The sequence below is a fragment of the Bos javanicus genome, chromosome X (assembly GCF_032452875.1).
Source record: "Bos javanicus breed banteng chromosome X, ARS-OSU_banteng_1.0, whole genome shotgun sequence".
NCBI classification, from domain to species: Eukaryota; Metazoa; Chordata; class Mammalia; order Artiodactyla; family Bovidae; genus Bos; species Bos javanicus.
Genome location: NC_083897.1, coordinates 123419681 through 123432841, shown reverse-complemented (window position 1 = coordinate 123432841; position 13161 = coordinate 123419681). Strand labels below are relative to the sequence as shown.

General features: G+C 36.8%; 1 protein-coding gene across 2 annotated transcripts in view; it reads right to left on the bottom strand.

Annotated features, from left to right (window-relative positions):
- Positions 1-1777: 1777 nt before the first annotated feature.
- The window catches only part of KLHL15 (kelch like family member 15), a 34302-nt gene continuing 22918 nt past the window's right edge, over positions 1778-13161 (bottom strand). For both annotated transcript variants that reach the window (XM_061407830.1, XM_061407831.1), the window contains one exon: positions 1778-7355. In XM_061407830.1, the coding sequence (XP_061263814.1) occupies positions 6246-7355 (1110 nt within the window). In that variant the 3' untranslated portion in view covers positions 1778-6245. The remainder of the gene's footprint in view (positions 7356-13161) is intronic.

Here is a 13161-nt window from a genome sequence, read left to right as displayed (position 1 = left end):
AAACTGCCCCTCCTCACCAGGAGTATTTCAGTGGTGACCTTCCAAGTTTCTGGGTTCTATTTTTATTAAGGAAGACTTACCCTGTCCCAGACATTATCAGATTCTTGGAAAATAAAAAGACAGAATCTTTCCTCAATGCATACAGTTAAAGAAGACAGTCATAATCAAGTGTCAAGAGGAGGTGATCTAGGTATCCATAGGGGACAGTTCAAAAAGATAGAAAAAGGCCATGATGCTCGGGCTGGTTCTTGAAGGTCAAGAAAAGGGTTAGCCAGGAAAGGAAGATGGAAAGAGCATGTGTGAAGGAAGACTGGAGAAAACATGACATATTCAGGGAACTCCCAGCATCATGCATAGCTGGAGAACTGGGCACAAGAGAGACTGAACAGGTCCAATGGGCATGCTAAGGAGTCTGGATCTTATGGTGAAGAGGGATTATTAAATGCTGCTGAATCTCAGGACCAGATTAACCTTTTAAAAGCTCCCTCTGGCAGCAGAGTGGAAAATGGATTGTGGAGGTAGAAGATCGGAGAGAAAGCTCCAAGACGTTGGGGAGAAGTGGGAGAGGCAAGAGTAGACAATTCCAGGTTTCTGACTTGTAACGATCTCAGGCAGTGATAGAGCCACATAATAATACAGGGAATACAGGACAAGGGGCAAGTTTGGGGGGGAAGATAATGCATTCAAGTTTGTACTTGTTCAGTTTGAGATTCCTATAAAACATGTAAGACATGTTCATGAGATAGTTGGAGATATTTCTCGGTTGAGAAATACAGATTTACAAGATATTAGAATAAAAGTGGTAGGTGAAGCCATAGCTGTGGGTGAAACTGGACAGGCAGTAGACTTGAGAAAAAAGCAGAGACAAAAACCTTGGGGAACTATATTATCTCCCTCTTCTGAATGTCTACAGCATCTTTCTATAGCTCAGGTAGAATTAGTCACATGCTACGATAAACATTTAGCTCAGTGCCTATTATGTACAAAAAGTATCACACTAGGTATGAGGGTACAAAAAGGAATAAAAGACGGTCCCTTCATCCAAGGAGATTATGATCTAATTGTGGAAGGAATTATACCCAACTAGTATGCAAAATGAAATAAGAGCTATAAATGTGTTGAGTACAGAAGAGGCAATTAATTCAATGGAAGTAACACAGGTTTCAGGAGGAGAGAAGAGTATTTGAGTTGGGCTTTGCAAAATAAATGGATTTTGCAAGCAGGGAAGGGGAAAGAAGGCAAGTGATTTGAAGCTGGAAATTAACATACAAAGATCACAACAGAAAGGAGTGCAGGAAGTGATAACAAAATAGGCTAGAAAGGTGGCTTGAGGCCAAGATCCATGGAGGCACACACGTGCCTAAAAATACCCAAGTGCTTGTGTTGTAGCAGATTCATTTCTGCTGGGTTCCCTAATTTCAGAAATGCCTTTAAGAACAATGAGGCAAAAATGCTAAAGAAAATAAAAAATCACCAAACTAAAGCTTGAGGGCTTATAAATGCTATTTATTAGTTCTCTATTTCCATTCTGCAAAATTCTGCTAGTGGAACTTTAATTACTTGGCTTCATTGTAAAATTTCCATTGCATGTAAGTGTAAATAATTTCACTCAAATGCTCTCATTTCAATCTGTGGCTGAAAGCATCAGTAGAAATTACATTTTTGTGGCACTTCCTTGGCAGGTTGAAGGAATATAAAATGTATACTGTTAATCAAGTCATGAGTGACTTTGAAAGTGATAGATTATATCAAGATAGTAAATAATAAGAGATGGAAGTATATTTTAAAGATTGAAAATATTTTATTTAAACTTTTCTTCATAAACACTTTTAACATTTTTTTCAATTTAAAAACAGAATGGATAGCATAAACATGTTTTGAATAGATTATATTCACGGCATGGGAAAAATTACCTGACAGAAATGTAAAGGCTTTCAAAATAGGTATAAAAGGCAAACCTTAAATTAGTCTAAGATTTTTAAATCAGTCCTAGGATTACTTGACTACTGGCCCAAAATGTACCTAAAGGTCAAAATATTTCTTCTATAGACAAAGTATGCCCAAGAGGTATAGGGCATAAACAAGTTAGATAGAAAATAACCTCTCTGATCACCTCACTGGAACATTCTTTCGGAAAGCAAACACCTAATCCTTACTGATATACTGATTAATAAGGTTCTTAATGTAGTTGTTCCCAAAGATGTAAAACGAAAATCCAATATTAAGGGGGAACAAATCTAATGGCATTCTCTCAATGTTACTCATGTAATATTGAAGTTATACTGGTATACTGAAAGGATACGACTTTCATGAGTTTACCTATTCCAGTCTATGTCTATGGAATATTTGACTTTATAAACTCTTGATAAACTAATTTTTCAGGACTTTCATTTTTAAGATAAATCTCTTTTTAGAAGATACTTATTCCCAAACCAACTCTAATCTGATAGATGATCCCTAAAAATGTTCAGAGTACAAAAAAAATAAAATAAAAAATGTGTAATAGGCAAAGAGGAAAAATGGCACTAGCAGTTTTACTGCCATATAGCCCTCATTTATATCTAATTTTACTATTATCTATGTTGTGTTTTACTTCACTCTAAAACTTTAAATTATGTATTCTCAAAAGAGCTAGTCTTTTCTGAGAGATAGCTTATAAACTGAAATAACAATTTATATTATAAACTGAAATGTTATGACCTACAACCACATATACATATATAAAAATAGTCCCACTGAACGTTTGACATGTTTAGATTATGCAGCTCAAATAATTTGTTATAAAATATTTTAAAGCTTAGTTTCATGTAATTAAGACACAACTCTCCATTTTTTACCACTTCTCCCCACACAAATGTGTGTGTCCTTTACTATAACTCGAGCAGGCTTCCCAGAATGAGGTGTCCAAAGGTGCTGCTTCAGAAAAGATAAGTGAAGGGCTCAGTCAGTATTTCACAAATTATAGTAACACTCACACAGAGTAGTGAGGACACAGAAAGCTGTCTCAAGAAATGCTAATAATTCTATTAATTAAGCCTTGCTTTTTAAAAACCAGTAGTATTTCTTCCAATACAAAACCTTCAATGTGAGAATCTTGAATTTTATGAAAAGGTTGTAGTGCAAGGATTTTCTTTAAGCAGACTAAAATAAAAACTTAGAAGGTCAAAGACATGGAAGAGAACAAACGTTTCTAATTAAGATGCAATTAATAAAGATCAGCTATTTTTGTAAAGTCTGGCATTTAAAATGTAAAGTGAAAATACACAAAGATCACAACGTGTTACACTGTAGTTTTAAATCTTACTGAATTAAAAAAAAACTATTTTGAGCACATACAATGTATATAAACAAAAATGGTTCCAAATGAAGCACACAAAAAATAAACTTGAAAAAAATTCTATGAAAAAATTTTCCATAGTCTAGTATAACAAAAATAAATCTCTTTCAGCAATTAAACCATAATTTTAAAAGGGAATGTATGTTAATCATGGATTTAAAATAACCTAAGTCAGAACTACAAATAAACAGAAGAGTTTTCTCATACATTCAGAACCCAAGCAATAACAACTATTCTTAAAGCTCAAAACTGATTACAGCTAACATCAGGTCAGACATGACTCACGTGTGAAGCTGAACCCAAAATTAGTTCAAGTTAAGATTTCACAAATTTTCCAAAACATGAACTTTCATCTTGGCCTTGTGCTTTTACAATGAAGACCAAGAATATTCAATTGTTTGTTCCATCTTACTTTAACTAGGGCTGCTGCTACTGCTAAGTCGCTTCAGTCGTGTCCGACTCTGTGCGACCCCATAGACGGCAGCCCACCAGGCTCCCCCGTCCCTGGCATTTTCCAGGCAAGAACACTGGAGTGGGTTTTAACTAGGGCTACGAAGTCATATCTAAGCAATTAAAGAGAACCACCACGGGAGTGTAAAAGCCTGATAGGGGTACCCTGTCTCAGTCTTTTTCAGCAAAAGACAACAATGAGGAAAATAAGACATTGTTATTTTCTTTAAAGCAAGATAGTACACATATAAAACACTACACCAACTAATACATTAGAAAAAGAACCAAATGGCTCACCTAATTCCTAGTTTTCCATTATTAAAAATGATTTTTCAGATGTATAAAAAGACTTTTACCTATATAACCATGGGAAACAAGATATCAAATTTAATTTTTAGAAACTAAAATGACAGGTGAGGTGAAATTGCTTACTCGTGTCCGACTCTTTGCGACCCCATGGACTGTAGCCCACCAGTTTCCTCCATCCATGGAATTTTCCAGGCAAGAGTACTGGGGTGGGGTGCCATTGCCTTCTCCATAACAGGAGTCATATCTAAGCAATTAAAGAGAACCACCACGGGAGTGTAAAAGCCTGATAGGGGTACCCTGTCTCAGTGTTTTTCAGCAAAAGACAAGAATGAGGACCACTTATTTCTAAAGCCAATCCCAATGTTTTGCTTTAAAAAAAACAAAACTACTTCTGTACCTGACTGTTTCTTAAACTCAAATGCCTCAAGCCGTGGAGTTTTAAAATCAGGTCTTTTTCAGTTGTCTATTTTAATCGCAAAAATGAAACAAGTCTTCACATTTCCATGATTTCGCATTTCCATTTTATGTTCAGTGGTGGCAGCAGCAAAAAAAAAAAAAAAAAAGGAAAGAAAAAAAAAAGGTGAAACTCGAAACTTTTTACAACAGCCGTATAGAAGGCATTGCAATATTGCACCAACATCTAAGATCTGGCAAGTTTTGCCAGTGTAGATCTAGTATCAGATATAGACTCTACTCAGGATAAAATGGCATCAATTTGAATGATCCACTCCCTGGTTATTCTTGCTTAATTTTGACAACTATATGTTTTTCCTTTGAGTTGAAAGAGTTGAAAGGTGCGGCTAATCCTAAAACACTTAAGAATGATTTTGAACAGTTATTCTTGATCCACTCTGAACTTGGAGGTTACTCTCCTTCATGCTAGTAGCTCTCAGTAAATAAAACAAAAGCTGAGGGCTTACATCCCCAGCGCCACTAAATATTTTGTACTAAATAAACAAGAAGATATGACCAGTTAATATTATAATTCTATTCCTTACCTCGAAGTCAAAACTGAGCTCAAATTTTCCACAAGTTGCTACTTTCCATTCAATAACAGATGCAGCAGCCTTATTGAATGCAAAGAATGGGAGTTGCACTTACTTTGAAGGGGCCTTTATTTAGGAGTCTGGTATTACCTAAGTTCTCTTTAAAAGTGCTTGCACGCTGCAGGACCAGGCCTTGTCACATACCACTCCAATTTTCACTAAAAACAGGGTAACATTAAACAGACTGCAAAGAAAAACATTTTCAAAAAGAAGACATACATCGATAAGGAACACTAATGTTTACTTTTGAAAGTAAAACATAAAATGTTAGCTTTCATAAAACCATACGTTTCAGGAATATAAGGAGTTTGAATATTACTGAATCAGTATGGACTGAAGATAGGCTACTCTGATACGAAACGAGGACTCCAGTTATTATCTTTCTAAAAATGTTAATACATGAAAAGACGTTACATCTAAAATACAACACGTATGGCAAACTGTGTGTGCAAGTGCACTAGCTTAAAAATATAGAATCCTAACCACGCATAAAAGGGGATGTGCCTTATATATTCATAAGATGTAAGCAAGTATGGATATGCTTTCACTAACACAATGCAGGTAAGAGAAGGCAGCTTAGAAATAGTGTTCTGAATATAAAAAAGTTAATCTTGTAGAAAATTTATACTTTTGCGTTTTCAGCAAAAAGCCATGCAAAAAGGTCAAGAGTTTTAAACTTAAATAATAAAATCAAAAAGTCTAACAGACTGAAATAAATGTTCAAAAAGATTTCAGCTAGAGATAGGAACTGAAATTACATCCAGTGACACTTATCAGGTCTTCTCTTAGAAGATGCATGACTCCTACACTGACATTTGAAAGAAATGTTTAAAGCATAACATCAACTTCCCAGATAAGTGAATTGTTCTATTAAACTGCTTCTGGAAGTAGTTTCAAGAGCTAGCACTTACAACTGACTTATTGCATGAGTTTGAGGCCACTAAAAAGAAAAAAAAGGATGCTAGCACAGAATGAAAACATTTTTACGATATTAGACCAATGGCTTTGATAGTAAAACTGGTGAGGTTTTTCTTATGTTTTTTAATTAACTACTTTGTCACAAATGGATTTTGTTTGGCTTTTTTGAAGGGAGAAAGATGTCATCAGTTGCAACGTCTGACCTCATCCAGAATATATTCTGGAAAATGCAGGTTGCATACTTGTAAACCATCCAGCTTGCAGGGCATCCGCGGGTACTCATCTTCCTTCCACTTGTTTTCATCCGGATCAAAGGTGAGAATAGAATCGCTGTAATGACCATTGTAGCAAAGGCCTCCAAGAACCATTATTTGTCTGTCCAGCACAGTCACACCATGGCCACTTCTACCAATTGGCATGGATGCCAAGATGGTCCACTGATCAGTCTCTGGGTTGTACACTTCTGTGGAAGGGCATCCCTGAGACTCAAAAGAGGCTCTCAAGATCACACAGACACCACCAAAGACATAAAGCTTGCCGTTGTATGAAATCATCTTGTGAAAGCATCTGGCATAATTCATTTTGCTCTTATTCTCCCAACAGTTGGTAACTACTTGCGTTCTCCTGGTCCGCTGTTCTATGGTCCCTTCTTTACTGGGGTCAAACACGCATACTTGCTTGGAAGTGGAAGATGAGGTGATTCCACCAGTGATAAACAACTTGTTATTGAGCACTGTCCCCTCATGTCCATATTTGTTAACTGGATAAGGATCCACAAATTCCCATTTATCATTGGTGATGTCATATCTCTCAGTTGAATAGAAAGTCTCATCTCTGGTTCTGCCTGCTACAGCATAAATAAACTTCCCAATAACACCAACTGCGAATTCTGAACGTGGCACAGACATGTCTGCCATTCGGAGCCAGGAGTTTTGTCTTGGGTCATATCTAAACACTTTGGAAGAAGCATGGAATTCGCCATCTGGACCCAGCTCTTCCCCACCCAACAAGAATACGAAGTTATTGACGATAGCAAGGCAGTCTGGACGCAGAGGTACTTGTGGGCCCTCTAGTTCCCACCAGACTCTTGGTTTCTTTAAGAGAAGTATTTTACTGTTAACCATGCTATGTCCAATCATGCCTCGGAATACTGTAGTTTGGGGTTTGGCAGAGCGGATGCGGCTTGATTTCATATCCAACAGAGGCTGCTGGTGAATGTTCTGAAAGTAATTCAATGCTTGGTCAACTTCATAGCGCAGCTGTCGAGAGTATCTGTAAAATTCTGATGTCTTAACCTAAGAATACAAGTAAAAGAATTTAACAAAAAAAAAAAGAAAGAAAGAAAAGAAAAAAGAACATCAATGGCAAAATATCAAAGCCCACTAAGATTAGCTTACCATTCTAAGCTACTTTCCTAAAACTGATTTCCTGTTAAGATCATATAGTTTCTATTTTTAACAAATCTCTTATATTTGTTTTTATAATTTGTATTTGTAGTAATTAATGCACATTCCCAATCTTTTTCAAGTAAACAAGTTATTCTCTAGGCACAAGCTAAATTCCTCTAACAAAATGTTATTAGTCACCTATGTCAGGCCCTGGGCTACAAGTGGTGGCTATAGAAGGACAAGTAGAGGTTTCACAGCAGAGGAAACCTTGGCCATGGTTTTGTTAACCATAAGGAACACTGTAAGAACAATCATGACTGAATAATCTCAGGAATTAAGTTAGTTGAGTTGGTAAAAATTTAAAGACACAAAAAAATTCTCAGTTGGTTTTAGACATAAAATCTTGGTTTAGTATCATCAACTCCTACAGTAATAGTTCAGTTGACAACAAAAGGTCAAACTTTTTCCTTTGTTTTTAGAGTTGGAACGACCTAATTATGATTGCTAAGATCTTATGAAACTTTTAAATATTATGCTAACTACTGTGGGGAGATTTTTTTAAAAAGCAGAAGATGTGGTCCATTCACTCAAAGAACTTAGAATATACTTGGGGAAATAAAAAATATATACATCTACCAATTTTAAGTAAATGAGGCAATTGACAGCTAAGTATGAAGCTGTATAGCACATCTGAGTGCTATAGAACTTTAGATAAAGAAAATATCAAACTGGTCCAAAACATTCAGGGGATATTTTGTGAAAGAAGTAGGAAGTTGGAAACCAAGCAGAAAGAGTCTGTATCGTAATGACAAGGATGAGGTAAGAGGGTTAGGATTTGGATGGTTACCATTTGGATGGTAGAATTAGACACTGTGGAGATAAAATTGACAGAAGTGTGTGGCTGATTTGAAGTAGCGATAAGATGAAGAAATGAGGACTCAAATGTGATTTGAGGATTTAGAACTAGGTGATAGGGAGAGTGGTACTGATAAGGGAAACAAGGATGCTGAGGTGGAAATGTCTAGGAGCCTGTTGGAAATCTGGGATGACAGCTTGGGAGGGAGTCAAAACCAGGCATATGTATTTATGAACTTGCTTTCCTTCTTTGCATCTCTCCTTTCTCTTCCCTTCTATCTTTTTCATTCACTTCCCACTGTAGTCCAAAAAAACGTATCTGAAACAGAAAGCACTACAGATGTTTACTTGAAGTATTTTGATAACTGTATTTCAGTACAGTTGGTTTCCTCTGTAATCCTAAGCATTTTATGTACTTAAAATCACTATTCTGGGTGGGTGGGGAGGGTCCTTCCATGGATCTTGCCAGACTAGCCAAGGGGTAAATGGCACAAAAAAGATTGAGAACTCCATGTCTTTGTAAAACAGAGAAAACTGACATTACTGCTGCAACGGGTGCTTTATGTGTGCATCTCATGTTAAATTATTCCTCCTCTGAGAGAGTGATAACTAGTCTCCTAGTGAGAGAACTGAGGCTTGGAATGTTAAGTGACTTGCCCAAATTATTTACATGACTAAAACTAGTAGAGCTGCGAGCTGAACCTTCAACCAGGACAGTCTTATTCCAAGGCTCAATTTCTAGTATGTTGTAACACTGCTTCCATCACTCTTTAGAAAACTCTTTAAATGACACGCTTATTAACAACAACAAAAAAACACTTAACATGTTTCAATGAATTAGTCTAATGATTCCTCTAAGAGAAAAGAGTAAATAATAACGGTAAACAATTTCAGTAAAGAGAAAAGTGATTAAGCTCTGAGGTCTTATCCTCTACTACTTTTACTTCACATACAAACAGTTAAAACAGACTATTTGTTACCATGGAACGATCACAATATATTTTCTAAAAGGCAATAGTACTCTGGTATCCCAATTAAATAAAATTTTGTGTATGTTTGCTTGTGTTAATAGTGATTATTTCTGGTATTCCAGATTTTTGCATTCTTTTTCATGTGTCACATTTACAGAGTCTTGTCATTCAAACAGTGGGGCTCCTAACCATCATAAATGTCTGATTAGTTAAAAAAAGACATCTTTTCCAATCTTCATTTTCCATTTGTTTCTTCTATGAACTAATAGTGTGCCTCACCCATTTTTCTCATCTTTTTCTTATTGATTTCTAAGAGCTAAAAGGCAATATCCTGGAAATCAACAAGAAACATAAACCTCAAATTAAATATTTAAGTGCCTACTGTGCACAGCCAGTAGACTGACAGTTACACAGGTTTTAAAGTAATAGAATCAGCATAGTAATTCAGAACTGCATCAAACAGCCCAGTACAGTGATTAAGAATTTGATTTAGGAAATATCTGACTTTCCCGCTCACAAGCTGTGTGATTTTGGGCAAGTGACTAAACATTCTTAAGCCTATTTTCTCATCTGTATTATTGGGACAACAGTATCACCTAAACCTCATAACCCTAAGGTAGGAGATGGGCAAGATGATCCTATATGGAAAGTACTTAGTATGGTGCCTGTCATGTGGCTGTGTAGAAAACATTACAGCTGCTATTAGCTATTATTACTGACCAGGGGACATCTGTTTGAGTATCACTCAGTTTACATTAGTGCATCTGATGATGTGCTTTTGGTTTGTGTACAAATTCAGTCTTCCAGAAACTGGAGGAGAAATTAGAAAAACTGGTACTTTGTACCTAATCTTCACCAGGAAAGCATGACTGGTGACATGCAAGTAGGAGGAAGCTTTAAAGGAAGCAGCCATATTGTCTGGAGATCAAAAAAGAAAAGGAAGGGGAATGCTGCCCATATTGGATAGTCAGATTTCAAGATTTTCAAAGGAAAATTAGGATCAATTCCAAGATCAGGAACTGTAAAGAAGCTTGAAAAAGCTTGGAGGCTCTCAAAAGTATAATGCTGACTGCATAACTGCAAAACACACTGATGAGGGGAAGAAAAGGGGAAAGCATCTAAAAAATCTGATGTGCTGCACAGAGAGCTTTCTGGAATTCAGATGTTAAAAAAACATTTACAACAGATGGTAAAAAAAAAAAACAGGCATATAAACCAAGTATTATGAAGAATGAAATGGAGCTGTAAGAATATTGTGAACAAAGCTAAAGCCTAAGGATGAATTGTGACTTTACAAAGTGCCAGATAGTGAATAAATGGCATTTTAGAGGCTAAAGTTAAAAAAAAAAGTAGAGGAAAAAGTGAATTCCCCCCTGGGTGACATGGTTAATGTAATATTTACAAAGATAAAGAGAAACACCCTCCTATCTTATTTCCATTCTCAGCTAAGAATATTATATTCTTTCCAATCTGAAGATCAAACATAATGACTAAGAAGAAACTTAAATCCAAGATGGCTGAGAAAAAAAGAAAAACCAGCTAGATATTCTCACCAAGTTCAAGTCATTTGATCTCGCAAATCACGTCCTGAGATCCTAGGAGGCTTCACAGATAAGGCTGCTTAATTGCTTTCTGTAATCTGTGTGGAATCATGAAAATGGGAGAGGACTAGAAACCAGACAGATTTCTGAACTACAAACCAGTTAGCTAGAGACTGATCCTGAACTGTGAAAAACTGTTAGCACTTGCATGTAAGAAAGCACTACAAACCAGGAGGCAACAGACTCACCAAGTAATGCCAAGACTGACCATTTCTGGTTTAATTTTTGATGCTGTAACAACACTGATAGAGAATGAGAGAACTTATGACTTTGGCAAAGTAATCAACAAAGCCTAATCATAAACAAAACAGAAACACTAGGGACCCATGAAACACGTGAAGTTCCAAGTTCCAACAATGACTGTGTTAATTCATTTGGGGTGGGAGGTGGGAAGTCCACAGCTTTTATCAAATGCTCCAGGGATCCACAAACTTCAAATGTAAAGCTTTTAACTGACTACCCTCACTACGAACCAAAAATGTGATATGACAGTCTTCAGAACTAATAAAACTGTGGACCAAGTTAAAAGAACAGACAACCCCACCCTCTCTGTTCAGGTGAAACCACAACTAAGACAGTGCTCAATTCCACCACTGTACTTTAGATGAAAAAGTGGATCATGTCCAGAAGACAGCAAAGGGATCCAAATCATAGGAAGAGTGGTCAGACTACGGATGTTTCAATTCAACAGAAGACGCAGGAGAAAGATGGCACCTGTTTTCAAGACCAGTAAGTAGAAGCTAAAAGAAAGATTTTAGGCCAATATAAGGAAAAGCTTTGTAATCAGGACTGACAACTTAATGGATATTCACTGCCTTATTATTTGTAAGAGCACAAAAACTGAGCATAACTCACATATCAATATGAAACTGGTTGAACAAACTCTCTTATATAACATATGCAATCAAAAAGAATGAGATTAATCCATATGCAGTAACACAGACATTTAAAATGTCAAATGACAAAACCTGCAGAGCTGTATACATAATATTCTCAAAAAATAAAAATGGACTCACAGTCGGTAGTCTATGCAGGGGGAAAATGCACTTAATATGTGTACAACATATAGTTACTAATGAGCTCGTGAGGGACTTGGCTTTTCACAAATACTCTAGTAAAAAGGGTACAGGTCCATGTTCCCAAAGTCAAGAGCAGTATACCTCTAAGCATACTGCCACTGAAGGAACTTCAGGTATGACCACCTATCCAGTGTCTCACGAGGACTAGGCACCATGGCCTGTAATGGCATTCCACCTTCCAACCCCAGGTTCTTGCAGATCACATCGAACGGGACCAGCTTAATGGCTTCCTACAGTCTATTTCCTAGTCTTTCTTTGTGTATACCCAATCTTCTGGCCCCTCTGTCCTCTCCCTATTCATTCTACATTGCTCCTTTGATATCTGGGTTCCAATGGGTTCACAAACGTCACTTCAGCACTATGTTGAAGTCCCAAAGCTACACCTTTACCCAGTTTGTTCTACCTCTAAGTCCACCATAATGGAAGTTGTGCCTTTTGAGATAGCTGTTATACCATAAGAGATCTTCTAACCAAAGAAGTTTAGCTCATACTTCTCTCTGCCAAGGATAGAAGTTCTAGATCTACCTTGCCCTTTTCTCCGGGCTACTTATTGCTGCAATTTTACTCTAAAACCACACAAAATTCATAAGCATAACTAGCTTCTCCTTTCATGGCAGAAACAGGAAATTAATGTCTCTCTGAAAATCCTAGACAAAGTAATTACAGACACTCTGCTTTAGAACAGAAAGCATAGGGCCGAAACCTTAAAACCTTCTCCGTGAATGCAATCACTTAAAACGCATTAATGAAGGGGACTATCCAAAAAGAAATGTGTGGCTCACCTTTTAACAGAGAAAGCATTTCTCTCATCATTGGCTCCTCATATAACAGTTTACCTATCTGTATATCAGGTGCTCTCAAAAGAAATAATATGGGAAGGACAACACTTCTTTCATGTTCTGAACTACTTTCCTTATCCTTTCTAGGATTTAAAAAGCTGTCTTATTTTGAAACTTGGAAAGAATATATTATCACTTTTCATGCTTTGATACTTTAAAAATTGTATTATGAAAAGCATTTTGAAGTGAAAGTATTTTCAATTCAGTTCAGTCGCTCAGTTGTGTCTGACTCTTTGAGACCCCATGAATCGCAGCATGCCAGGCCTCCCTGTCCATCACCAACTCCTGGAGTTCACTCAAACTCATGTCCATTGAGTCAGTGATGCCATCCAGCCATCCCATCCTCTGTCGTCCCCTTCTCCTCCTGC